The sequence below is a fragment of the Drosophila eugracilis genome, unplaced genomic scaffold (genome assembly GCF_018153835.1).
Source record: "Drosophila eugracilis isolate 14026-0451.02 unplaced genomic scaffold, ASM1815383v1 contig_75, whole genome shotgun sequence".
Lineage (NCBI taxonomy): Eukaryota > Metazoa > Arthropoda > Insecta > Diptera > Drosophilidae > Drosophila > Drosophila eugracilis.
Window position 1 is genome coordinate 1,487,214 of NW_024573645.1, and position 25,346 is coordinate 1,512,559.

At 40.7% G+C, this 25,346-nt stretch overlaps 10 protein-coding genes and 8 non-coding genes across 20 annotated transcripts; 8 read left to right on the forward strand and 10 right to left on the reverse strand.

Annotated features, from left to right (window-relative positions):
• Window positions 1-1,910: 1,910 nt before the first annotated feature.
• Window positions 1,911-1,983, forward strand: Trnav-aac. The gene has a single exon. It is a non-coding gene; the product is annotated as a tRNA-Val (tRNA).
• Window positions 1,984-2,126: 143 nt separating this feature from the next.
• On the reverse strand, window positions 2,127-4,150 carry LOC108106563. Its single transcript, XM_017213772.2, has 5 exons — window positions 3,852-4,150; window positions 3,290-3,643; window positions 2,881-3,058; window positions 2,634-2,830; window positions 2,127-2,572 (listed from the first exon to the last, which is right to left on the reverse strand). The coding sequence occupies exons 1-5, from the start codon at window positions 4,057-4,059 to the stop codon at window positions 2,127-2,129; spliced, it is 1,383 nt and encodes a 460-aa protein (XP_017069261.2). The 5' UTR covers window positions 4,060-4,150.
• A 976-nt stretch (window positions 4,151-5,126) lies between these two features.
• Window positions 5,127-7,286, reverse strand: LOC108106504 (attacin-A). Of its 2 annotated transcripts, XM_041819492.1 has the most exons (3): window positions 6,710-7,286; window positions 5,845-6,131; window positions 5,127-5,768 (listed from the first exon to the last, which is right to left on the reverse strand). In XM_041819492.1, the coding sequence occupies exons 1-3, from the start codon at window positions 6,911-6,913 to the stop codon at window positions 5,384-5,386; spliced, it is 876 nt and encodes a 291-aa protein (XP_041675426.1). In that variant the 5' UTR covers window positions 6,914-7,286; the 3' UTR covers window positions 5,127-5,383. The 2 variants fall into 2 exon arrangements, with proteins under 2 accessions (XP_041675426.1, XP_017069131.2); XM_017213642.2 differs by lacking the exon at window positions 6,710-7,286 and having other exon boundaries at window positions 5,845-6,265.
• Window positions 6,474-6,547, forward strand: Trnat-agu. Its single transcript has one exon. It is a non-coding gene; the product is annotated as a tRNA-Thr (tRNA).
• Trnat-agu lies at window positions 6,746-6,819 on the forward strand. Its single transcript has one exon. It is a non-coding gene; the product is annotated as a tRNA-Thr (tRNA).
• Window positions 7,287-8,651: 1,365 nt separating the features above from the next.
• Window positions 8,652-10,213, forward strand: LOC108106985. The gene is made up of 2 exons (XM_017214362.2): window positions 8,652-8,745; window positions 8,809-10,213. Exon 2 carries the CDS (start codon window positions 9,485-9,487, stop codon window positions 10,097-10,099), a length of 615 nt encoding a protein of 204 aa, XP_017069851.1. The 5' UTR covers window positions 8,652-8,745; window positions 8,809-9,484; the 3' UTR covers window positions 10,100-10,213.
• Trnaa-agc lies at window positions 8,840-8,912 on the reverse strand. Its single transcript has one exon. It is a non-coding gene; the product is annotated as a tRNA-Ala (tRNA).
• Window positions 10,214-11,394: 1,181 nt separating the features above from the next.
• Window positions 11,395-11,467, forward strand: Trnaa-agc. Its single transcript has one exon. It is a non-coding gene; the product is annotated as a tRNA-Ala (tRNA).
• A 106-nt stretch (window positions 11,468-11,573) lies between these two features.
• On the reverse strand, window positions 11,574-11,645 carry Trnap-ugg. Its single transcript has one exon. It is a non-coding gene; the product is annotated as a tRNA-Pro (tRNA).
• A 149-nt stretch (window positions 11,646-11,794) lies between these two features.
• Window positions 11,795-11,867, reverse strand: Trnaa-agc. The gene has a single exon. It is a non-coding gene; the product is annotated as a tRNA-Ala (tRNA).
• Window positions 11,868-11,995: 128 nt separating this feature from the next.
• LOC108106841 (eggshell protein 1) lies at window positions 11,996-12,449 on the reverse strand. Its single transcript, XM_017214116.1, has 2 exons — window positions 12,424-12,449; window positions 11,996-12,361 (listed from the first exon to the last, which is right to left on the reverse strand). Exons 1-2 carry the CDS (start codon window positions 12,442-12,444, stop codon window positions 11,996-11,998), a joined length of 387 nt encoding a protein of 128 aa, XP_017069605.1. The 5' UTR covers window positions 12,445-12,449.
• Window positions 12,450-12,453: 4 nt separating this feature from the next.
• LOC108106735 (protein FAM98B) lies at window positions 12,454-13,330 on the forward strand. Its single transcript, XM_017214010.2, has 2 exons — window positions 12,454-12,814; window positions 12,872-13,330. The coding sequence occupies exons 1-2, from the start codon at window positions 12,800-12,802 to the stop codon at window positions 13,253-13,255; spliced, it is 399 nt and encodes a 132-aa protein (XP_017069499.2). The 5' UTR covers window positions 12,454-12,799; the 3' UTR covers window positions 13,256-13,330.
• A 113-nt stretch (window positions 13,331-13,443) lies between these two features.
• Window positions 13,444-13,515, forward strand: Trnap-ugg. The gene has a single exon. It is a non-coding gene; the product is annotated as a tRNA-Pro (tRNA).
• Window positions 13,516-13,949: 434 nt separating this feature from the next.
• On the reverse strand, window positions 13,950-15,231 carry LOC108106434 (protein suex-1). Its single transcript, XM_017213514.2, has 2 exons — window positions 14,893-15,231; window positions 13,950-14,515 (listed from the first exon to the last, which is right to left on the reverse strand). Exons 1-2 carry the CDS (start codon window positions 14,902-14,904, stop codon window positions 14,069-14,071), a joined length of 459 nt encoding a protein of 152 aa, XP_017069003.1. The 5' UTR covers window positions 14,905-15,231; the 3' UTR covers window positions 13,950-14,068.
• A 240-nt stretch (window positions 15,232-15,471) lies between these two features.
• On the reverse strand, window positions 15,472-16,106 carry LOC108106265 (neuropeptide-like protein 31). The gene is made up of 2 exons (XM_017213268.2): window positions 16,059-16,106; window positions 15,472-15,987 (listed from the first exon to the last, which is right to left on the reverse strand). Exons 1-2 carry the CDS (start codon window positions 16,104-16,106, stop codon window positions 15,667-15,669), a joined length of 369 nt encoding a protein of 122 aa, XP_017068757.1. The 3' UTR covers window positions 15,472-15,666.
• A 1,403-nt stretch (window positions 16,107-17,509) lies between these two features.
• Window positions 17,510-18,421, forward strand: LOC108107070 (pupal cuticle protein Edg-91). Its single transcript, XM_017214481.2, has 2 exons — window positions 17,510-17,547; window positions 17,611-18,421. The coding sequence occupies exons 1-2, from the start codon at window positions 17,524-17,526 to the stop codon at window positions 18,058-18,060; spliced, it is 474 nt and encodes a 157-aa protein (XP_017069970.1). The 5' UTR covers window positions 17,510-17,523; the 3' UTR covers window positions 18,061-18,421.
• A 309-nt stretch (window positions 18,422-18,730) lies between these two features.
• LOC108106928 lies at window positions 18,731-19,969 on the reverse strand. Its single transcript, XM_017214230.2, has 2 exons — window positions 19,085-19,969; window positions 18,731-19,001 (listed from the first exon to the last, which is right to left on the reverse strand). Exons 1-2 carry the CDS (start codon window positions 19,856-19,858, stop codon window positions 18,861-18,863), a joined length of 915 nt encoding a protein of 304 aa, XP_017069719.2. The 5' UTR covers window positions 19,859-19,969; the 3' UTR covers window positions 18,731-18,860.
• An 861-nt stretch (window positions 19,970-20,830) lies between these two features.
• Window positions 20,831-23,176, reverse strand: LOC108107724 (adenosine 3'-phospho 5'-phosphosulfate transporter 1). 2 transcript variants are annotated; one of them, XM_017215480.2, is made up of 5 exons: window positions 22,980-23,176; window positions 22,744-22,921; window positions 21,628-22,681; window positions 21,320-21,445; window positions 20,831-21,252 (listed from the first exon to the last, which is right to left on the reverse strand). In XM_017215480.2, exons 2-5 carry the CDS (start codon window positions 22,785-22,787, stop codon window positions 21,082-21,084), a joined length of 1,395 nt encoding a protein of 464 aa, XP_017070969.2. In that variant the 5' UTR covers window positions 22,788-22,921; window positions 22,980-23,176; the 3' UTR covers window positions 20,831-21,081. The 2 variants fall into 2 exon arrangements, with proteins under 2 accessions (XP_017070969.2, XP_017070884.2); XM_017215395.2 differs by having other exon boundaries at window positions 22,744-22,927.
• Between the last annotated feature and the right edge of the window lie 2,170 nt (window positions 23,177-25,346).

Here is a 25,346-nt window from a genome sequence, read left to right on the forward strand (position 1 = left end):
GCAACTTACCCTCATCAGTGGATCGCTGATTTATTGACTTTTAAACACTGCAGTTGTTGGCCCCCATTATTTTCCAAAGCACGGCAGCTGACTCATCAAAATTTGTTTTGTCTCCGGCGCTTTTGGCATGCTTTTAATTTAATTTAAAAAGTTTTGCATGCCCATTTGGCACATTTAACCCCTTGCGTGGCCTCAGGGGCAAAAAAAAAAAAAAAAAAAATTAGATGGAAAAAAATGGAAAGGAATATCATAAATAATGATGATAACTGTCTAAAGTTTTCGAGGCATTCTGTATACAAATAGCCACTCCCGACGCCCACACCAAATGCAATTAACTGGACAGAGGGCAAAAACCGAGAAGAAAAATATGACAATTAGGCGGAAAACTAATTGGGGAAGGCAGGGCGAAATTTTAAAGGATTAGAAAGAGGAAAGAAGAAATTAAATTGGATATTGAAGGAAAGGGGAAATTTTAGATAAAGTAAATTATATTCCTTTTGATAATGATTCCTTCTTAAATATATACAGACATATATAGATATTATTAGGAAATATACCTACTAATTTAAGGTCAAACCATAAATTAAATGGTTTACACTATTTAACATTTTTTAAAATTGTCCAGTGATGTTTTTCTAGAATGTTCAACTTTTTAGTGTAATTTTTGTCCACCTTAAAGCTCAAAAACTTTTTCTCACCCCCAATCTAATTCTTTCTTTAGATATTTTTTATTGTTTGGCTGGCTCAAGTTTTTGGCTTGGCATAAATCACAAGCTGAATCCATGGAAGATTTATGAGCTGCTAAATATGCTGGAGAAACAACAGGCGAGGGTCGTGGCCAGGACATTTTAGCCAAAAAACTTTAGCCACATATCAAACTTTAAAACGCAATTATCATACATATATGTATGTAAGTCTGTATGATAGCTGCTCTGAATATACATTTGTATCCTGCCGAAGAGTCTGTATTCTTCTTCTGTGTTGTTTTTCACTTGCGCAGATAAACAAAACAAGGTCCTAAATAAACAAAATGAGAAAAAGAATAAGCACGAAATGAGTAAAAAGTTCCACCAGACAAAAATACAATTTGATTTTAATTGAAAAATAGCAACAACAGCATAAGCAAGCCGGAAAATGGGAAATAAAGGTGCAGATGGGTGGGATATGTGTGGATGTGTTAAAGAATGGAAAACTAAAAGGATATGTGAATAAAAATTAAGATTTTAAGGACTAACAAAATTCCGGCTAGAAGCTGCCACCTTTGACCTCGAAGCTTATGGAAATTAATCCAATTAATGAGAAATACTTTTTAACCAGACCTTAGCCCCTTTTTCGCACCGTCGTATCCCTTAACCCAACCGCACTTAAAATGCCATTAACAAAAGCACAAACAATTTTTACACTTTTCGTGCCAAGAAGAGCAACAAAAGCAAACAACAACAAACTAGCCCTACAAAAACAAGAGCAACAACACCCACTGAAATAGCAACAAACTGAATTTTCTTTTTTTTTGTTTATTTTCTCAACAACTTTTTACCTTTTTTCCAACTCATTTTCAAGTGTTTCCACTTAGTTTGGCTGTTGTTGTAGTTGCTGGGCCAAGCCATTAGGAAGGGACAACTGGGTTCAGGGAGTTGGGCCCTTGGCAATCTTGATGGGGTTAGCATTGTTTTTGTTGACTTAAGTCAACAAGGTCGAGGGTTAATGAAAGTTGGCTTGAAAGCTTCGAGGTGGCTTCACGGTTTGCTGCTCAAGTTCTTGCCATACCTCTGAGAGGAAAAGGGCTAAAAGAAGCCACTATGTACTCGTATGTGGATACTTAAAAAATAAAATCTATATTTATTTTTTATATCTTATCTTATTTGATATCTTAACTTAAATTGTCTAGGGAGGAAACGGTAGCCATCGCAGTTTCCGTGGTGTAGTGGTTATCACATCCGCCTAACACGCGGAAGGCCCCCGGTTCAATCCCGGGCGGAAACAGTTGCAATAATTTTTTGTATTTTTGATTTATCAACAGTTTGGTTCTTGTAATAGAAGACCTTACAATTTATTTTATCTTATATATACTTTCTTTACCCTAGCAATAAGCAAAACATCTATAAATATCACATAAAGATATTTATTTATAGCTGCATCATTGCCTTAAACTTATCGCGTTGTTTTTGCTTTAAAGCCTCGTGCTTCTTGCGTTCCACGTTTTTGATTAGAAACTCTTGAAACTTCCGACGCATGTCCAGCGATAGACCAGTGTTCCGAAGATCTAGCTTCTCAAGAATTTTATTGCAGCTAATGATTTTCATTAGATGTTTTCCAAAGTCTTCTCCCAGGGAATTATTCGATAAATCAATATCTAGCAAGGTGGTGTGCTGGCAGATCAGCATCATGAACAGCTTGGTGATGGTCTCCGAAATACCACAGGTACCCAAGTCCAACTCCTTGATTGGCATGACCTGAAGGGTGTTGAAGATGGCGGCAGCTCCATCGCTTTGGATGGGATTTAAACGCAATACCAGTTGATTGAGAGGAACATGCCTCAAGGTGCGACTTAGGATGTAAGCACCTTCTTCAGCTGGAAGATACATATAAATTATAACATATTTATCATATATCTCTACAGATTTTCCACCCACTAATCTTATTATTGGTCAAATCAAGGACAGTCAACGTGCCAAAGGACTCCTTGCCGCAGGTCTCTAGGAAGCAACGGATTCCCGCATCCCCCACCGCGCAGTGCAGCAAGGACATTTCGGTCAGGTGATGACATCCTTTATCTAAACTATGGGCCAGGAATTGCAGCTGATACGGCATCAGCTTGGTATTGTGCAGGCTGTTAAGCAAAGAAATTAAATAAGAACCTTTAGAGAAGTCAATCCTCACCAGAACTTCCGCAACTCGTGGCACTGACTGAGTCCCTTGGTCAAATGCAGAATATCCCTGACAGTCAGTTGATTGCAACCCATTTGGTAATTGCAGCCGACCGTCTTGGTGCTGTAACTCAGTCGCAGTTGGCGTAAATCCGGCAGATTGCTCAGCAGGTAATCAAGCGGAATGTGATCTGCAAAAGGGTGTCAAAGAATTGTTTTAAGGACGAGGAATATGTACCCTGGAATATGGTGAATATATCGAAACTATCTTAAATCAGTTCATCAAGAAATTATGCAAACATTAAGGGTTTTATTCAAGCTTAGAGTTAAATAAGTTAAAGATATAACTTCAAGCGAATCAGATTAAGTCCAATCTTCTATATAATCCCACGGTAATCTCAATTCCAGATCCTTCCACTCACCATTCGCATCGGTTGTGGGCGGGGCAGGCTGAAGGAAACTTATCTCCAACTGATTTATGTACGCCGCACAGATGTCCAGGACGACCTGCACGTTGCCCTCCTGCTCGTAGTCGCCCGTCTGCATGTTTTCAATAAACTCCTGCACATGTCGCTCCATGTAGATGTTGATCCAGGGCCGCTCTCTGCCCCGCGCCTGAAGTGGTGCGCTCCGCCAGCGTTGGCCGTAGCAGCGCTGCCAGAAGAAGTCCTCGCGAATGTGAGCGCTGAGCATCTGCAGCGGCAGCTGTGTGTCCAGGTGGCTAAGGAGATAGTTGCGGTCCTCCCTTCGTCTCAGCTGCCGATACAGCGGCAACTCTGCGGATGAGCAATGTCTGAATATTTTAAATTCCTTCAGAATTTGTCAGTGTGGATACTTATTCTAGATACGATATACTATACTATCCAGGAATATAAATAGTTTCCCCTAAAGCAAACTAAGTTTTGGCTTGTTAAACAAATAATAATATAAATATTTTTTAATTTAATTTAATACATTATGGCGAATTTATAGCCATTTGCTCACCACTCCAATTCTCAACGATGGCATCGAGCACAAGATGTCGCAGACTTTTCGCTTGATTTGCCTGGCCCTCCTGGATTTCGTTTGGGATCTGGATGGTGTCCAATGATTTACCGCCGACTTTGGGCAACTTGACATCGGCGAGATTGAAATAGGCCTTGAAGGTGTCAATGGAAACGGTGCTGGGGAACTCGCAGTACGTGAAATCCATTTTGAAATAAATGTAGTTTCTTGAAATATGCAAACTTCAGAGAGTGATATAGTTGAAAGATAAATAATGTTTATTAGTCCGGCTTTTTGGCTGCCAGGAAACGGTTGTCAACGAAGACCTTTTTGTTGATATTTCAGTATTGCAAAGGGTGCTATGATGGGGTTCTTTCTCTAAAGGGAAGATGAATGATAAAAACGATTTGTGACCAATAATTATGGAAAAGAAAATCCATAGCCCTTAAAGATAATTTCAAGTCTGCAAAATTTAAATTTCTTAACCTTGAAAAATGTGTAAACCGCAAGATATTCTCTTTATTCCTTCGAAATTTGCATAACGAAGTCGTTTTGGCCGCGGGATAAGGCAAGTGGCAAGCCGATTATTACCCTAATTACATGACATTACAAGTCAGCGTTTATCCGCACTCACCAAACGCCCACAAAGATCCCTTGGGCGTATCAAATGTATTGACTTGGCATCTTTCTTTTGCGGCCAATCAAGGCGGATATCTACCTGGGGATTAGGCCAGCTGACATGACTTGCTTTGGCCCTTCCAAAAAGTCCAAAGTCAGGGCTTCTTGACTGGTTGGTGTAATTTTTACGGCTTAACTAGGACTCCGTCGTGTCTGCAAAGTATATTCACGAATAAAGCGTTTTATTTATGTCTCGTCCCCGTCGACGCGCCGACCGAGAATTAATAACCAACCCCGCGTTGGGTGCTGCCATGATGCGCATTATTATGGCCAAATTATACACCTTATAAAACAGTTGCGCGTCTTTGCCGAAACCAAATTTTTATGTAAAGCAATTTATTTTGAATTATTTTTATGGCACTTAACGGTCGCGCTGCCTGCACACATTGCCGAGGAAAAAAAAAAGAACCAGAAAAAGCTGACTAGTCAAAAATTGGTTTCTCGTAGGCAAAATTCATCTGTGGAAGGATGAGTTCTAGCACTCGAAAGGATTTCCTCCAAGTGGTTCGGTTATTGTGTGAATTTTATCTTGATAAATTATGGGAAATCGATGGTAGTTGACTGATATTGCATTGTGACTAAGAAAATCGATTTTATAAATAGTGCAGCATAGAAAACCTTTTTATTGAGTATAAGGATTCTACTGAAATGTTAACTTCTAGGAAGTTTAGCTTGTTCCAGAAGTTTGGATTGCTCTTTTCTAAATAAGTATTAAACAACATGTAGGCTCTTAACTCGCTGTTCAGATCGTCGAAGGGGTTTACATTTGGATAGAGGACGACGATCTGGCGTTTGCATCGATCTTGCGAGGTGGCATGTAGAGCCATCCGAAACCCAAATCCACTCCAAATAAATTAGAAATCATATCGCAAGTTAAGTCCGGTTCCAAAATCGGTCTTGCCACGCATCGGTCCCCTCAGATGATGGTTTGCAGTCCCGGTGGCATTTAGGTTGAGGTTGCCACTTGGGGAAGTGTACAGGTTGGCCTTGCCAGAAGTCTGAATGGTGGTCACATCGAACTGAGGAACCCTGGTGACCCCCAGTGCCGCTTGGTGACCCGCTGCCGTCTGCATATTAAGCCCGCCTCCGAACTGATCATGGGATCTGCTGTGACTGTGGAAGCCAGTGGCATTGAGTGAAGTGCTCTGGCTCTGTAGGAGATTGGCCTGAGCAGCGGCGGTGGTGGTGCTGCCCACGCCCTCGATGTGACCATGTTGCAGCGATAAACTATGGCCATTGCTGTGCGATGGGAAATTCACGTTTGAAAAATATATGTTTGTTAGGCAATTGAATTGAATTGAAAGAGTTAACTTACGCGTTGACCGCTCCGTAAACTCCCTTGGTGACGGGTCCTCCAGCGCCCGGAGTGGAAGCGAATACGCCAGCTCGAGCATTGTTCAGATCGTCTCCCACACTCACTCCACATCGGGCGATCGCCTCTCCGGTCTTTGGGTTTCCTGTGGCCTGACAATCCATTTTCTTTTTTTTTCTTTTAATCTTCTTACTTTGACTGTTTTTCTTAGTTTGAATGACTGCAAGTTCGCTTTTATAGTCAGATGCCTTCTGCCGCAAAAGTACCCCAGGCATCTTTGGTACATTCCCCTAGAATTTTATTTGTCCATATCTTAATCAGCCAATGATACACAACTATATGAATTTGTTGTTCCCCTTTAAAAAGTGTCAATTAACTCAGCGGGGACTCCCTGCATATTTTATAGCGTTTACTAACCACAACTCTTTGAAAAAAATAGGTTCTTCCCATTAAAACGAAATTTAATGTACTCATATTTAAAAAAATTTCATAAAGTCTTAAACTTTTTCTACAACTACGAAATTAATGTATTACTAGAATATGTTTTATTTTCCATTTCAAATATTTAGATATCGATTTAAAATTAAACTGGACGCGGCAATAATTGCTCTTTGGTCCCTCCAAAATCATATGGCGCCGTGGCTTAGTTGGTTAAAGCGCCTGTCTAGTAAACAGGAGATCGTGAGTTCGAATCTCGCCGGGGCCTACACATTGTTCCATTGTGTTAACTTTTTTTTATATGTTAGAAAGATTTTTTATATTCAGTATTAACAAATAACTCAAATATATAATCAAATCGAAAAACAATATTTGACCCCTAACTAATTTAGTATTTTGTAGCCACCCATAAATATTTAAAAATTCTTACCACAGAAGTTTCGAAATTTTCGGGTGTACCGCAAGTGGCGCCGTGGCTTAGTTGGTTAAAGCGCCTGTCTAGTAAACAGGAGATCGTGAGTTCGAATCTCGCCGGGGCCTTTCGAGCACAATACATTACATGTGTGTTGAAGTACTTTTTTTTTTTTTTTTTTTTGTCTGCCACACATCCAGTGCAATACGTTGCAGCTGTCATTCTTGGTGCTGGCGACTTGTTGGAATCAGAATAAAGAGAAAACTCTCGTTTTCCTTTTGTACATATGTCTGCCCCGATGACAGCTGACAAAAAGTTTGGTCGACGTAAACAGTGGCCAGGGTTTCAGATTCGCCATCCTTTCTCACACACTTCCACACATCCACCTGTTGTTGTCCTTGCAACGGCGTTGCATAACGGAAACAGTCCGGCGGAAATGTTCGACAGCATGTTGCGATGTTGTCCACCGCAAGGTGAAAGAAAAAACCGTCCGGAGATCCGGGGGCTTCGCATATTTGCCTTGCAAATGGAACGAACGGCTTTTCAATTTCACTCGTTTTTCGCGATAAAGGGGACTGCCTGCAATTAGCCGACAGCCAACATTCAGCAGCCAGCTTATTTGTTTCAATTTATTTACATACACTCGCCTCCGGCTTATCTTGCTTTTTTATACCCAAACGCACTCAAGCCCACCGATAACTCCGGGGCATATAATTATGTAACAATGGGGAGAAACAAACTTCTGACAAGCTGAACAATGCTATATTATTTTTATGAATTTAATTTACAGCGTCCTTTTTGTTTGTAAGTCGGATACAGCAATGTCCTCTTCTAATTTCCTCCCGAGAATTAATATCTCTGCGACTGCTGTTGAATTTCACTTATCGGATACGAAACTTAGTTGGATGGTACGATTTGATGATCTCAAAGTTTGGCAATCCACCCAATATTTGCCCAGACTTGCTTTCCCCAACCGAATAAGCTTCATTTCTAGCTGCCCCGAAACATGTGTTCAAACATATATCATTTGCAATGCTATGACGCCCACCCCCAAAAAATGCTGATCCAGACCTCATCGTCACCCGAGGTTTTTAGCAATTGTCAGCAATTTTCGCAATGGACAGCCCAGAAACTATCGCACAAAACCACTAAGCAAATGTCCCTCTATGTGTGCTGTGTATTTTTCTGATTATCCTGGACGGACAGTCCGGCCGGAGTCGCACACAGTGGGCGTGTACATAGCTTAGGCATTAACATAATTTATGTGGTTCCGCCGGATTTGGCTTTGTCGTAAAAAAGGACACTCCATTGTCCGTTTCGAGCTTCGATAACAAAGGCAAAAGTCTGGCCGAGGATTGCGGTTTTTATTGTTTTGATGGCAACAAAGTTTATGGAAAGTTTCTCTAGACTATAATTTCGTTTGTAGTTTTTCTGTTGACTTTGCGTATTTTTTTAATTAAATGAATTTCTGGTTGGAGAAATCAAATGGTCGCCTGCTAATCTATGTGGCCATTACTCAATTTTTGAAAGGATATCTGGTTCGGGGTGTACGGAGTTCATGGGCCATAAAAACGTGCGAAATTTTCACGGGCGCGTGAATTTTCACAGCCCTTATGGGTTCTTGTTTTTGTTTTTCCAGACACGGACGGGCACCTCTCCCCATTTCAACTCTTACTGATTGTTGTCACCTGTTTTTTGCACACTTTATTCGCAGGCCTTCTCCAGGTAAATGAGGGGTATAAGGCTTCTGCTGTATACGTCATGCCTTTCATGATTTTTGTTTGTTGAGTCCTTTGGCGGCTTGCCTTACAGGGTGTTTGCGTGTCGTGTAATCTGAATTTCAGTATATTTTTAGTACACCTGGCACGAAGAACTCATAACTCAAAACGTTTTTTGTGCCCCCACAAAAGCATGTAATGTGGCAAAGCAAAATTCAGCAACAAGAGTTAAAAACTTCAACTTTTTCTCTATATTTAATAATGAAAAATTGCTGAAACGTGCGGGTTGGAAGTTCAAGCATTTATCTCAGAAAAGTTAAAACCTTAAAAGAATACGTAAGTCAGCGCCTATGGGAATGCATTCTGTGATTAAGTACATATGTTTTTTTATTTTTATAGATTGTTTTGTAAATAAAAAAATAAACACCTTTGGAGATGCGGGGCATCGATCCCCGTACCTCTCACATGCTAAGCGAGCGCTCTACCATCTGAGCTACATCCCCGATGTGGGCCGCGCTGACTTTTTCGCACCGTACGCATCATTGGTTAGTAATAGAGCATTGAAATTAGATTAGTTTAAGTTTTGGTTACACCAATTGTATTGTTGGACACTGAATTGCTATTTTGGGAATTCATTTAAGTAGCTATGTTTATTATATCTGATTAAAGTTTATTTTTTTAGACACAAGACTAGTATAACAAATAAAAAAAAAAGTATTCACATATATATTGATTACTTAATGTAAATAAAGAAAGAAAAGAGCTAAATTTTAAATTAGTGTGTAATATTGTTAATCTATACCATGGATGTATTAAGCACATGCAGTTGATGGGGAGTAAAAATAAAAAAGTAACGTATTAAACTTGAAAAGATTTCCAAAGGTAACCAGGGCAGCCTTGAAAGCATATAATATTAATAAATATTCATGGTTTGTTGGCTCTAACGAAGTTACAGCACTCGAATGCTCATTACAAGGCCCATTAGGCAGCCTTTCTTCATGGGACTCCCCGAGTTGGAGCTGAGATCAGATTTAAAGTAGTTCGCCCAGAGACTTCAATAGATGCAGTTGGGAAGATGTCAGTGCTCCAGTTTGTTTTTTTGCTGATTTTGATCAAAAGCAGTCGGAGTCAGGATATAGAAATGGATATGGATGAGGATCTGGATCAGTATATGACTGAGGAACTGAATCATTCAGGACCAGAACCCATCGATGGGAAATCTTTCTTCTTTCTGGGCACCTTGTTTCGCCGCTGGCGTAATCGATGGATGGCCTATCACAATCCTGATCCAATGTTTGCTGGCCCCGCTTATCCTATAGCTGGTTATTACAATTGTCCCGCCTACGGCTGCAATCCGGCGGTTATTGGTCCTCAACCTGGTTACTATGCCACACCCGCTGGATTCTACACTATGCCATTAAGCCAGGGTCAACAGGCTCAAGGAAATAGCAATGTCTATATCTATCAGAGTGATCAAAATTCCGCATCAGCTGCAAGTCCCTTGGGTGTTGGATATGGATATGGATATTCACCAGCCACTCCTCTGCCTTTGCCGCCTCCCGGAATGACCCCGCCTCCGACGGTGGGAACGGCATCTGCTACTGCCACTGGCTATTCTGGACCTGGAGCAGGACCTGGACCTGGACAGCGGCCAGGGCCATATCCGATACCCTTGCCACAGCTGGGATGAACGGAAAAAACAAGGAGCCGGAAGAAAAGCTCGCCTAAGTAAACAGGGCAGACAAAGTAAAAGAAAACAATACAATTTTAATTGAAATGTGTTCGTCGAAAAAATTAAGTAAAAAGAGATAAAATCAAGGTACCCAAACACAGACTTCTGTATAGCAAATATCCCTATAGCGTGTACAACAAATTTTACATTACAATACGTATTAAACTTATATATAAAATTGTGGCCTTACATAAGAAAACGTAAGGATCGATTAAATTTGAATAAAACAAAATTAAAATTATAATGTAACATCTTTCAGTTGCCTCAAATCAATAAAATTAAACAAAACCCATTCAGCTGAGCAATTAAAATCATTTTGTTTACATAACAAACTAAAATTTGAAAGTGGTGCAGTTCCGTGAAAAAACCTTAAAAAGGGTTACCCACGCACACAACTCACACATCCATTTATCCATTAACGCCAAAGGAAGAACTCCACAAGCAATCTGCATAAACAAACTCATCATCATCAACTTCCTCATCATCCTTACCAGCCAAAGGAAAAGCTCGAGGTTCCGGACGAGCAGAAGCTGAGGCCACTATGCTCCGGCATTTGTTTTGATTCCATCATAAACCATAAGATAGCTGCAGACGAGGATGGCTGATGAAGTGGTTGCAAGCTGCCCAAGGAGCCGGGGAGAGATTCAATTGTTTGGCAAATAAATGCCCGGCAGCATAATGGATGGCCATCCATTGGCTTGGTCGGTCAGCTTCCATGTCCGCTCTTGTTATTATTTTTATATAACTTGCGAAAATAATAATAGAGCTCTCGCCCATGCCCAAGGGCGTGGCAGAGGCAAACAACCAAGGGACAGTTGAATAAACAGAAGTGTGAAAGTGCAGATAGTGAAGGGATCTGACCACCGGAATCTGCTTTCCCATATGCTGAGGCATTTGGTTGACTCCTGTCCAATTCTCTACAACTTCATATGGGTTGGTCCGGGAGTTTATTTGTGTTTGTGCTGCGACAACAAGGAATAGCGACGAGAAGTTGTCCTAGACTCATTTGCCAGGTGTTTGTGTTTTCTTTTGGTCAACTTTCACTGACCGGAAACGGAAATTAAATGCATAAGTTTGTTTCAAATAGTCTACACTTCTCATGTCTTATCTATTTCAAGCACTCAAGGTTGAAACCAGATATCTCGGCCAAGAAACAAGTTATGTTGGGCAGTCAGCAAATTAAAATGTCCAAAATAACAGTAGTTGTACCTTGACGACCTTCAAATTGGTTTTTTGCCACCAACGGGAATAACGGGGATGTAGCTCAGATGGTAGAGCGCTCGCTTAGCATGTGAGAGGTACGGGGATCGATGCCCCGCATCTCCAGTTGAAATTAGTTTTTTGTAATCTAAAAAATATAAATTTTTTAAATAAAATTGTATAAGTTTAAAATAAAAAATAAAAAAAATATAAAACTAAAAAAGGTAGTGACGGGCTCAACCGGGATTTGAACCCGGGACCTCTCGCACCCAAAGCGAGAATCATACCCCTAGACCATTGAGCCGCTTGGCAGCTCAGAAGAAAATTGCAGTGTTAACTTTTCATTTCTATGCAAAGGTCTAAAAACAAAATCAGATTGTAAATAAACAAGAAAAATCCATTTGGTTAAAAACATGAAAACTAAATGTTTTCTCAACAAAAAGTTATACTATTTGGAGATGCGGGGCATCGATCCCCGTACCTCTCACATGCTAAGCGAGCGCTCTACCATCTGAGCTACATCCCCTTGTGTCATTTGGACAGACAAAATCAAAACATGCCGGACAAGTTTTTTACATGAATTTTAATTTAATAGTCAATGTCAACAACTTAAAAATCAAATAATACTTGTGGAAGTCCAACAACTGATGGTTTTTAGCCGTAAAAACCGCCGTAAGGGTTGCCGTACCCGCCACCAAAGCCACCAGGTAAACCTCCAGCATATCCACCTCCAAATCCTGGGTATGCACTTCCGTATCCACCACCATAGGCGGGAACCGGCACGGGATATGGCTGCGGCTGTGGGCGATTGCCTCCCAAGAGACCGCCAAATAAGTTACTAAAGAGACCGCCACCACCACCGCCGCCACCAAGAAGTCCTCCTCCACCAAGAAGATTTCCAAGGATTCGATTGTCCACTGGTCCACCAGCGGGCTGAGCCCCAGCTACCGGAGAGGGTCTCTGCTGTGGGTACTCATACTGAGCATACGAACAGGCGCAGAGCGAAAGGAGCACCACCACCTAATAAAAAGATAAATAAGTTTAAAAACATCCGAACAGCGGAATAATCTGGCACAACTAACCGAGAAGCTAATATTGACCATGTTTCTAGTTTGTCTTGCACTTGACTGACTTGCTTAGCCATCGATTGTTTCAGTTTTTATAGCAATGTTCTTAAAAACTAACGCCCACATTGTCCCGGAACACGGCAGATAGACGACCTTCAACTCTACTGGACTTAACCGATTTCAATGTTTTTCTCACGATTTGTTATATTTTTGTGTTAGTTGCTGCGACTAAACTTTGGCACAATAAAAATTGATAGGTTCGAGAACTGGTTGTGGATCAAGTTTTTGACAGTTCTTTGAACTCGGTGAGAAAAGGAAGTACAGGAAGTGCTAGAGGTTGCTATAAATACGGCCGTTCTTAACTTGGCAATGCTTAGATTCAAGACAGAACATGAGACAAAACAAGGTGAGTTGTGTTACTTTCATATCTGAACCTTGGATGACATGTTTTTCCCCTTTGCAGATAACGATTCTGGGTCTGACCCTGTTGTTTTGCTTGGGACTCGTGAACTCCCACGGATTTGGTGGAAAGCTTGGAGGAGGTTATGCACCAGTCTACAACAATTTTGTTCCCTATCCTGTCGCCCAGCCAATTCCAGTGGCGCAGCCTGTTGCAGTCCCTGTGGCTATTTCTCAACCAATTCCCGTTCCAGTGCCCCAGCCCGTTGTGGTTCCCATTAAGCACGGCTGGAAGGGTGGGTTTGGTGGCCTTGGTGGATTTGGCGGTGGCTATGGAGGTGGATTTGGTGGCTATCAGAACTTTGCTTCTGCCTCGTCTTTCAGCTCTGCCAGTTCTTTTGGCGGAGGCTATGGGGGCTTCGGTGGTGGCATCTTTAAGAGACGTTAATCTGTTAATTTTGTTTATTAAATACACTTATTTTACTTAGTTTAATTACTTGATGTATGCATTTATCATTGTCGTAAGACACATACATATGTATGTATGGGTTCTTTCCATTTTTAGCTAGAATTGCGCACAAGATAAATTTGCTCTGCCTGGCTGAAAACTACCATTCTGCAATCGACATGGCATGAGGCTCAATGGTCTAGGGGTATGATTCTCGCTTTGGGTGCGAGAGGTCCCGGGTTCAAATCCCGGTTGAGCCCGACGTAACTTTTTATTTATTATTATGTTTACGAAACCATTTTTTCAAATGATGGTTTTAATATCACAATATGTGTTTTTGTTATATTATATTTAAGTAATAAAAGGCCACTTAAGCTTTATATTAATTAAATTTCATTAAAGATTTAATCATAACAAAATTTTTTTCAACATAATTGTAAAGTGTTTGTTATTTTTAGCCACTGATGCCATAAAATATATTTATCTAGTTTTTAACAACAATAAATTAAATAAATTAGCTGACATCTAGCCAATAATAAACCATAAAATATACCCTATTCGTATTAAATCAGTGCCGCCACCTATACTTGGTTTTATAGTTTACTTTGCTCTTGGCAAGCTGACAGCCTCCACAAGATACCGCTAGATGTCGCTTCAAAATGAAAAATGCACGTATGTTAGGGACGATTGTGAATTGTTTATAACTACAATTTTATTACTAACAAAGATGAACAAATGAATTATAACTAAATAACAAATAATTTTGCATTCTGATGGCAAGGAAATGATAATTCACTAATAACAGCTTAAAGCCTATTTTCCCCACTGTTCACTTCCAAAACTTTCTCCTCCGCTGTAATGGCTTTCCTGGTGATATTCGTGATGTTCATAGCCACTGCTTCTTCCGAAGCCACCTCCATACCCCCCTCCCAGTCCTCCGCCGTATCCTCCACCGTATCCTCCGCCAAATCCGCCGCCATATCCGCCACCATATCCGCCGCCGTAACCGCCTCCAATGCCACTGCCATGGCTGCTTGCCAGACCAGCACCCAGCTTTGCTCCCACAGCCGCTCCAAGTCCAAAGCCAGCTGCTCCTCCCACCAATCCGCTCTTTAGGCCAAGCAGCTTTGGAGTGCGTACTTTGAGACCTACAAAGCCGGCACGTGGTCCCTTAAAGGCCAGCAATTTAATTTTACCGGCGGAGGCATCTTGGAGAAGGAACATAAAACATATTCCGAGGAAAAGGAGCACACTCGAACGCTGTAATTTGAATAAAAAGTTAATTTGACATATTTGTTAGAAGAAATGCTTTTCCTAATATTCAAAATTTTGAAAATATTTAGAAAATATAGGAATATGTTTGAACATATGGTAGTCTCGATAAAAGTACAATCCAATCATATTTAAAATTTAAAAACTTTCAAAACTAAATACATTCAGCTCAGTTTTGAATTATTCCAAATAAGAGCATCTTAATTTACAGAGATAAAACCATTTTTACAGTTTTGAGTTCAAGTCACAAAAATACATTGTCTTGTGTTTTTCTTAATTATTATAATTCACTTTTTTTAACACACAGTTAAAAAATATATAAATGTTTCTTGTCCAATTAAAACCCATCACAATCTATCACTTACAATGATTTGCATTTTGTCTTTTTATGAAGATTTAACGCGACTTTAATTGATTAAATCTGTTTTGGGAAATGAGCACAGGTTTTTTTTTTATATTTTTAAAATTATTATATCTTGTTGTAAAATAAAAACTTCAAGTTCAACTGTGTGGGCCGATGACGAAGTTGGTCTCTTAACTTGGACTTGGACTTGGACTTGGACAACGACGCGCGATCAATTGAAGCGGCTGCACGGCGGTCGACGCGTTTTTATCTCGTTGACGCGTTTTGTGAGCGATTCGAATCGCCCTTATGCAATCAGCCGTTGAAGAGGTCTTGTTTGTCTTGGTTTTTTTTTTGTTTTCTTGTTGCTGGCGATGTGAACTTCAGGCTGTGGTTTATATTTGCCATATGCACATGATTTGCCCCTGAAAAATTCAGGTTTTTTGAGAGCAAAATGAGAAAAATTGGGCATGGGAAAAGAAATGTAAAAAAAATGAATGAACTGGAAACCAATGAATGTCAATCGGAAACGTGCCAAATACTTTGCCAATTTAGAAGTTTTAATAAGTAAAAAGTAGAAATAAATTCACAAAACCTAACGCACTTTTCACATGCTCAGCATTTTAAAAAATATCTGATAGCAAACATGCAAATAGAAAAATTAATGCACACTTTGGTGAATCATTTGGGGTTTTTTAAGTTTTATTGACCTCCAGCACACACTAAAAGCCAAATAAAGAAATCAAACAAAACAGGGCCAGAAATTTCCAGCAGCTACGAGTCGTTATTTCCCAACTCATCTGCCAAATGGATAACCGCCATAGCCTGAAGATCCGTAGTTATTATAGTTGCTGTACTGATTGTACTGCTGCTGATAGCCTCCTCCGTATCCTCCTCCTCCAAATCCTCCATAGCCACCGTATCCTGGATATCCAAATCCTTGATATCCTCCTGCACTGCTGCTTGCTGCTGCACTAGATGAGGCATAGCTTCCTCCATATCCTCCTCCGTATCCTCCATAAGGTGCGAATCCGTAGCCAAATCCTGATCCTGGCCACTGGGGGGCGCTCAGAACTCCGGCAATCAGACAGCAGAACAGGAAAGACAATGCGTAATTCTGCAAACGTTTTCAAAGAATCGAAATTAGCAATTTATCGCGGAGATGCTAGATTTTTAATGTACTCCCACCTTCATGGCTGGCAAACAACTCAATGGCAACTGATTAAAGTTCGCCATTCTTATAGTCGCCGAAAAAACGGAAGTATAGTTCGCAGTAATTACAATAATGAGATTTAGCATAATTATAGAACAAATGCGAGACTATAATCATTAGTACAGAGTCACTTAGAGCTTCAGATTTATATAACTTTGAATATGGTAAATACTTATTGTGGTTCATTAACCTCAATCAATCGAAGTAGAAGTAGTAGTACTATATTATATTATTAGTATAAAGTCATACAAATAAAGAAAAAGGTATTGTCTTATGTTATAATTAGTTTAAAATGTAAGAAAAGACCTTATATTATGGACTTTTATTCAAAAAACCTCTTCTACTAATCTTAAGTTCACTATTTTGATGAGAACCTAATTTAAATATAATGCCAATCTTCAAACACCATTTATACTTGTTAAATGCAACTTAGTACATCTATCAAAGTCACACATCTTTGTGTTTCATCCACGCTGTCATCGGGTCTAGCTATAATTTCCGTGCTAGCCAAGATGTGGGTTGGTCTCACTTTGGCAACTCCACTGACGTCAACTTGAGGTGAATAAACTGAAAGCGAAAGTGAAGGCGTAACAATTGACCAGAATAAACAAGGGGAGTTAGCCACATACGTATATCAAAAGCATAGTTAGTCATTTGGCTAGATCTGCCGGAATAGCAGCAGTAACAAGTGCTAATGAGCCAAACAAATGCGGGCCAGTCTCATATCATCATATCATCCCGATCTGCTTCGCTACACGTTCTTCGCTGAAGCTTGTTGTCTAAGTCATTTGTTTTGCATGTTGACAGTGGATTGAGTTTATGTTAAATACCCTAACAAAGAGCAGTCTATGGGGAACATTCATTTATCGTTTTCTGGATAATTATTAAATATATAATTTAAAAAATATAGTGAAAAGTTTTTGGATCCAGATTCTCATATCTTTAATAATTACAGTAGTTTTTGATAAAAGTTGAATCTTAAAATTGCAACATCATCTATAAATTAGAGTACAATTGACTAGTCGTGGTACCGGCTATTCTGGTTGGTCTTGAAAATCGCCCGGTGATTGTAGTATGCGATCGCTTCAGTGATTATTTTTATTGGGTTTTCCACGATCTTGATCGGCCAGCAACTAAAGTAGTAACCCTCAAAAAAATGATAATTTAGTTTTGGGGCTGTGGCTTTAAAAATTAACGCGTTCTGGGGGCCCAGTGAAGCATCGCCAGGTAAATTGTCTCTTTGCTGTTTTTGGGGGAACTCCGAGATTTTGTCACAAACTGGTTTCGCTTTCGCCGTGTTTGTTCTGCAATTTGCGTAGAATCACTTGGCAATGCGTGGCGCGTACTTGAGCTTCTTGCCGAGATTGAGACAGAGGTATAAAAGCTGCGGGCACTCAACAATTGCAATTTAGTTTCGTCCAAGAAACGCTCGAAATCGCAATGGCTCTAGTTCGCGTGAGTTGTGTAAGTCCGGCTGCTATTTCCGCTTCGAATGGAATGCATTTTATTGGTTTGGTCATCTTGCAGATGCTGGCTCTTTTGCTGATCGCCGGTCAAGGTCAGGCGGCGCCCGTCAAGGCCGAAGGTCGCACTTTGGGCCTTCTAGGCGGCGGATTCGGTGGCAGTGTAGGACTAAGTGCTGGCATTGGAGTTGGCGGTGGACTGTATAGCGGATTTGGAGGAGGCGGCTATCCTGGTGGCTACGCCAGTGGCTATCCGGGCGGTTATGACGGCTACTCCGGCTACCCTGGCTATGGCGGCGGTGGCAATGGAGGTGGCTATTATCCAGGAGGTGGTTACTCTGGCTTCGGACACAGGCCGCATCATCATGGAGGCTTCTACCCAGGCGGTGGCTCCTATTACAACCAGGGTGGATCCTATGGCGGTCAATACAGCCAGTCGCAGTACTCGAATGGATATTATAACGGCGGTGGCTATGGAGGTGGTGGTTATGGAGGAGGTGGCTTCTTCGGCTAATAAATCTTGCCGCCAAGCTAGTCAAGTACTTGTGATTCGCATTTTGTAGATTGTAAAATAAACAATAAAAAAAAAACAAATGAAAACCAGAAATAATAAGCTCAGTTTAAGACACTCGAAATCCGGTTTCTCTGTAGGGGAATATTGTCCTTGGCGCTGCCTTTGTGGCTCTTCTCTCACTTACTTTTATGAAGCAGACGCGACGTGCATAAATTTAATGGCCACAGATCCGAGATTTATGCTAAGGCCTGACTAATCAAATTTGACAATTGTCTGGGGAATTCCTTTCTTCAATCTTGCTGGGAGGTATTTTTCACAAATGGCAAGGAACAATTGGGCAATCCCATGACAAGAGCCGATCTAAGTTGGTGATACAGTGAACTATTACCTGAACACGTAAAAAGCTATGATTTTTATCAAATAGAAACACCTTTCAGCGATATTAAAATTGTAACTATCGCAAGTTCAACATACACAAGTTTTCATAAAATATTTTGTCAGGAATAGGATTGGAAATATTCTGAATTTTACGAGAGTACTGGGGTTTCATGTCTAACAAAAACCGTTTTACATCACCATCTAACCATTTCACAGGAATGAATAAGAACTACCTTTTAGAAAAGGGAAACTATGAACAGTTGTTATAGCTCACAAAATATCTTAATTTTCCCATAATCCCAATTAAGCAAACTCAAATGAATAAAAAACATGTTTCGTATAAAAAATCGTTCCTATTATCTATTAAAACCTATTTACATTAAAAATAAATCGCTATACATAAGTAATTCGTTTGGCGCTGCTTATCCATAGCTGCTTCGCTGATCCCTTGATCGATAGGCTCCCGTTTGGTAAACTGGTTGAACCTGTCCCGTCAATTGCTGAATAATTCCGTTCACGGTAGTGGCCACGCCTCCAACTAGTTGAGCAGGTGTCACCGGAGGCTAAAATAAAATGTAAATTAAATATCAAAATGTTAAATTTTGAACAAAATTGTCATATTTTTCAAGTTAAATTTTTCACTTACCGCTCCGGCTGAGTCGTAGTATACACGATTTGGAACAGGTCGCCGCACTGGTGGCGGTGCCGCATAGTTGGGATCCACTTCAGGATCACTTTGTGCATCTCCAGCAGGATGAACGGGATCTCTTAGTGGATCTCTAATTGGAACACCAGGCACTGTTGCGGAGTTGAGGATTCCCGGAGCAAATAGCGACAGCCAGGTGGCAAACGGAGCATACGGACGCACTGGCACGGGAATGGGTTGAACCGGTGGCAGGGGATCTGATAGGAGACCTCCGCCAAGACCACCAAGGCCGCCGCCACCATAACCACGACATCCGCCGGGGTAAACTTTCACCACATTCACGTCGAACAGAAAACGTCCTTGCTCATCGGGATCCTTTTGGCCACCCTTGGCATCTCGACCAAATGGCGAACAGGGACCACCGCCGTACCCTCCATAACCGCCATATCCACCGTATCCTCCGTAACCCCCGTATCCACCATATCCCAAGTAAGGCCTCGCCAATCTCTTGAGTTTCTTTTTCAGTAGGAGAGTTCGTTCATCACCGGTTTCATCCAATTCCTGATTAGAGGCGCCGGCAAACTTGGCATTTTCCTTGTCTGATTTAGTGGTGGTACTTTCATCCCTGGCTTTACGACTGGCCAGGGAACTATACGTATTACCGGAGTACGAGGTCGAGTAAGCCCTTCTTCGGGGATACTCGTAACTATAGGTGCGCGGATAGGCCAACGAATAGCCCAAGGCTCCAAGAAGGAGTAGAAGGAACAGTTGCATTTTGGCAAACGCGATTCGATTGTTGAAAGACTTCTGCGCGCTCGGCGGAATGGGCACAAACTATTCCTCTAATGCGGAGTACGCCCCAACTTATCACCTTTGCCCGTGTGCAAAAAAAGTTAGCTCGCATTTGGCAAATTGGTGGCCATTCCCCTAGAAGGCATGCAGACACCGGCACTATTGCATAATGCCCTTTTTTATTGGCTCGAATTTTTCCAGGGCATTGTTTTGATATGGTAATTCAGGCCGCCCACTCGAGCCACCGGCATCGTCAACCTGATCATCATCATCAGTATAATCGCCCACATAGCACAACAATAGCGTAGAAAAAAGCATGTTACACTCGGCAACTCATGTGCATTGACCTGAACCAAACGATGGTAGCTCTCACCCGTCGCTGTTTTTTTTGTTGGCGAAAACCACAATTCTGCCAAAAATGTAACCCGAAAGTGGGTCAATGTCGAGTCTACCGACTGCACCAACTGGCGCTAATATGGGAGTCTGCCTAATTAGTTTTAAGGGGATGCACGTATGCTTTTCACATTAATCAATTTTCTTGTAGTTTGAGGTAATTTGTTTAAGTGACAAGCCAATTTATGAGGCTTTCGGTGTTCCAAATATATATTATTAAGATGTTTAAAAAATATATTTATATTTTGTATACTACAAATTACATATTTTTAGACAAATATTAAGTGGCTTTAAACATTTCAAATAACTTTAAAAAAAAAATGAATTTGAAACTGTGAATCATCTCACCAATAACACAAATTTGGTTAAGTGAATTCAATCCATTGATATTTTATGACAATTTAGCGATGTTGTTTTTATATTAAACAATTTACCAAAAATGGTTGATATAAACAAGAAAAAATCGAAAGCGAATTCCCAGAAATATGTTAAAATTGAATATTGTTTAAAACGTGAAGAAAAATAGATACAAAATACAAAAAACCGATTAAAAGCATACTGTTTGCGTTATACATACATATAAAAATTTTATTTAAGCACACAAATCGTTTGTTTACGCGTCTACACTTACGATTAGGATACAAGTATACATTCAACTTAGAACTATGAAAACAAAACTGTACAATTTTTGGGGACACCAAGTAGCCTCGGTTCAGGCTTTGGAAGTAGGTTCTACCATGAGCTACTATCAGTACAATAAAATAGGCTGAGCTAGGAAGTCTGTGCGTTGTATTCGGGGCATGTCCACGTCCTTAGACAGCCATTTTGGGTTTATTAGCTTCGGCTCGCTTGCGTATGGCCCGCAAACGCTGGGTACAATAGACCCTTAGGAAGATGGCCACAAAGACAATGAGAACGCCGAAGATTCCCAGCAGTGAAATACTGTGCTGGTAAATGAAGCAGGAGAGCATAATGGCTACGGCCTGTGAGGAGCAGAAAAAAATAACTCGTGAACAGGCAGTTGATTAAACAAACCCCCATTCCACTTACCTGACGCAGTGTCATTATTATAGTAAACACAACTGGTCCAAAAACATCAATTGTGTGATAGATAAACAACTGGCCGACCGCTGAGCAAACCGAAAGCACAACCATATCAAACACGAACTTTGGATGCTGGAAATAAATAAAAATTACGTGAGGTAGGACCATCTGGTAAGTTATTTACACAATCCATCGGTAAAAGAAACATTTCTCCAATAGAAACAATCGCAGTTAATAAATAATATGTTTTGAGGTAAGTAGATTAACAAAATACTATGTGTCTGTTTCGTTTACCAATTTGTTTATATAAATACCTCTGTGGCAAATGCCAACGAGTCCATGAATCCTCCCTGCATGGACAGAGAGGCTCCAGTGAAGACGGAGGAGAACAGATTAACGCCACACATCATCTGTAGTGGCGTCATACTGTAGCTCTTAAAGAGCGATCCTTGCCAATTGGCGGTAAAGCTATCAAAGACCATGTACATAGAGAGCAAGAAAATGCCCGTGAGCGTGGTCACGCCACTGGCCTTGCTACTGTCCGAAGAGCCACTCATAAAGAATATCATGCCCAGCGAAATGAGTAGGGCCGTCACATACTCATAACTTTCGTACTTCGCTTTGGACATAAGTTTACCCATCAGCATCACTGGTATGATCTTGCAGGATTTGGCCAGAACTTGGGTGGGGAAGTTGACAAATTTCAGTGCTTCGTACTGGAACCAGGCACTCATTATGTTAGAGAACGAAGCGTAGGAGTACTTGTACAATGGGGCTCGATGTCGCACAGGTGAGGGCTGCCACTGCAAATAGGCCAGGGCGACGAGAAAGGCTAGTAAACGGTTAGAGAACACTAGGAACTGGGAGTCCTTGAACTTGGCACTTTCTCCAGCGAAGTTTAGATAGTTTTGCGTCATTATCTTCTCCTGCAGTACGCCCCAAGTGAGATAGGAGATCATTAAACCGCCAAAGCACCATAAAAGCTGCACTGCCTCCTGTGAACTTGTTCGTTTCGGCGCAACAGATGCCGCCGGGCGTTCCTTATCTGCCGAACTACTTCCCGCATCCAATTGATCGTATCCAGAGTTTCCAGTGATGCACATGTTTATGGCTCTGTGCAGAAAGGTCTTGTTGCCTTTCTCCAGATAGTTTATCCTTCCCACATATTTGTAGATCAAGTAACCCGGCACAAAGACGCAGCTGTAACCAAAGCAATTGACTATTAGCTTTAGCAGCCAGGCGTAGTCTGAACTCTGTGACTCTACCAGCTGAGAAAGAGTCACATCTTTGTTGTAGTAGCCACCTAAAGAGGCTCTCAGTAAGTCGGAAAAGAAGTGTATGACCAGCAGGCTGACCACTATGAAGGAGCTGTTTTTAATATTGAAGTTGATATTAGTTTAGTTTAATCAGTAATTTATTAGAATATTTACCATATAACCAGCTCGGGAACTCGACCCATCTTATAGGCATACATGTGGCGCGTTGCGTTGACTCTCCCGGATTGAATTCCCAGTAGTGCTGACTCGATAGATTCGCTGATTCGTATTGAACCCGCGGGCGATTATCTATTCTCAGTCAAGTGTCAAGAGTTCAACAACCGGCGTGGCTCTGAAACTAGTTTTTGCATGATTTGCACACACCAAAAATCAGTGGATCATCTAATTACCATAGCCTCAGTTTGTTTACAGTCGGCTGCCAGATGTGCGTGCGGTGCGTTTGGAGCTTTTAGGTGTTCTGTTTTGGACACCAGACAGAGTGGGTTGCCGGGGGCTTGGACTCGGGCACCCGGCTCTCAAGCCAGCTGCTCAAACAGTCTAGATCGCCCCATTGTTAACAAACCCAAAAAAAGAATAATTACTTTAATCGGTTTTAATCGTTTTTCGATATTTCAGGGTGCCTGAACCAATCGATTAGTGTTACCACATGGAGGACACATGATATTGGATACTATACTAGGATATCATTTCGATTTATTGTTAAAACTATCTTGGGTGTCAGTTATTTATTATTATTTTAAATAATTTCACGAAATACTTAAAATGGCCACTAACATATTTTAAATCTATTGAGCACAAAAAAATACTAAACAGTTTATAAGCAATCACGAGTAGTGACCCTGTATGAGAGGAACACTCATAGATGGTATTTGTCGATTACTTATTATCGATATATTCAGTTCAAATGCGATTCAAAAAGTGGCGCGTAAACTCTTAAGCTTAATTTTTTTTTTAAATCATTAGGAATTTGACCTTTTTATAAAAAATTGCAGATTAATTATTATTATTTTTAAATATGTTATTTATTTAAAAGTTTGATAAGAAGAAATATTGTATTATGTAAAATAAACTGAATTTCAAAATAAAATATTTTTAAGAGCTTCCTAGATTATAATTTTAGTTTTAGAATATTTTTATTAGGTCCGGTTTGATTTATACGTACTAAAAATAACAGTTTTTGCTTTTAAGTGATTTTTAATTTCTATATTTGAGGTGTTTAACAAAGATTTCACCCGCATAGAAAAATGTTCCATGTAAGCAAAATAAAACTTACAGTCAAACGAAAGGAAATTCCGTTTTAAGTCTGCTACCAGGCGCACAGCAAACTAAAGAGGAGTGTGGAATGTGTGACTCAGAGGACATTGCCGAAGAATGAATTGAAATCGAAAGGACTGGGAGGACTGCCTATGTGTTTGTGTTCGAGGGGTGTGTCGCTTGACATTGCCACAGTTTACTTTAGGGGTGGGTTTCGATGGCTGTGGCGTGTCCTTAGCTCTGAAAAAACCACAGCGATGTCGTTCTGGCCTTTTAAATATAAACTGAAAATTTTAAAAACAGAATTAGTTATGTTTCTAAATAGTGTTTAAATTTAAAATCGCATAAAAATGCAAACCAATATTACAATATTGTAATTTATTTCATTTAGTTCAAAAATCGTATTACTTGTTGTCGTCGAAATACATTTTGGTTTAAAGTTTATTTTTCTTCAGTCTTCTTAGCTAATTTCCATCCAGATATTACGCAACACCGACAACCACTAGAATCAGGGACAACAAAGCAGGGACTACGCCCCTGTGGATGGCGGGTCGCTATTCTGCCCGCCCAAGTGGGTGGGTCACAGGCACCGGCAACCTCCAAATACTGCGGAGCGTTTCAATTAGCGTGTACGGGCATTGGGTGGCGCCCAAAACGAGCGTCGCACAGCCGTACTGGTTCTTTGTGATTTTTGCAAAGAACCCGGCCAAGAACCTCTGCAGCAGCAGCAGCGGCAGCACATTCAAATAGACAGACACGTGTCCATCAGCGGTTTAACCCTTCTTAAGGTAACGCCCAAGGATTACCAGGCAACCAGGAATCAGAGCGAGCAACCCATAACATCTAGGGCGTGATCTACGGGGCGGAGTATAGTGTTTAGCCGGCCTCTGGCCCACCCACTGAATGGGCTGGCGTTTTTGACGTTACCACTGTCGAGGCCATTACATAACGGTAACATATTAAGGTAGTGCGAACGACGGGCCAAACCGGTTAACAGTTACGTCGTAACTAGGAGCAACCTTAGTGTACCAGGCGAACAGAATCACCAGCCGGAGCGTCCATTACTACGTCTTTACATTGACGCACCCACCCCGGGCGGATGATGCTACAATTGGGGTAAAAAATATAGCTCTAAATATATTTTATACTGTTGTATATGACATTGATTTTCTAAAATACCAACACATTCTCGAACTTCTTAAATCTTATTTTAAATACTTAGCATAAGCTTTTAATTCGTAGCATACTTTTTGGTAACTTTAGAGTGTATTTAAATTATTAAGAATTTACTTCTTATTATCATTCGATAATATTATCGATATTATTATTTTGACCCCAAATGTTTATGCTCAACCCTGATTTAGGGGTTGCTCTTGCGTTGTTATTAAGTGCGCTATTCCTGCTCAAGGTCGCGACGTACACACACACACACACACTGTAACGAAGAGCAAAAAGAGAGCTTGCTCCTGTGTCTTTCGACTCGTCCTTGTGTGCGTTGCAGC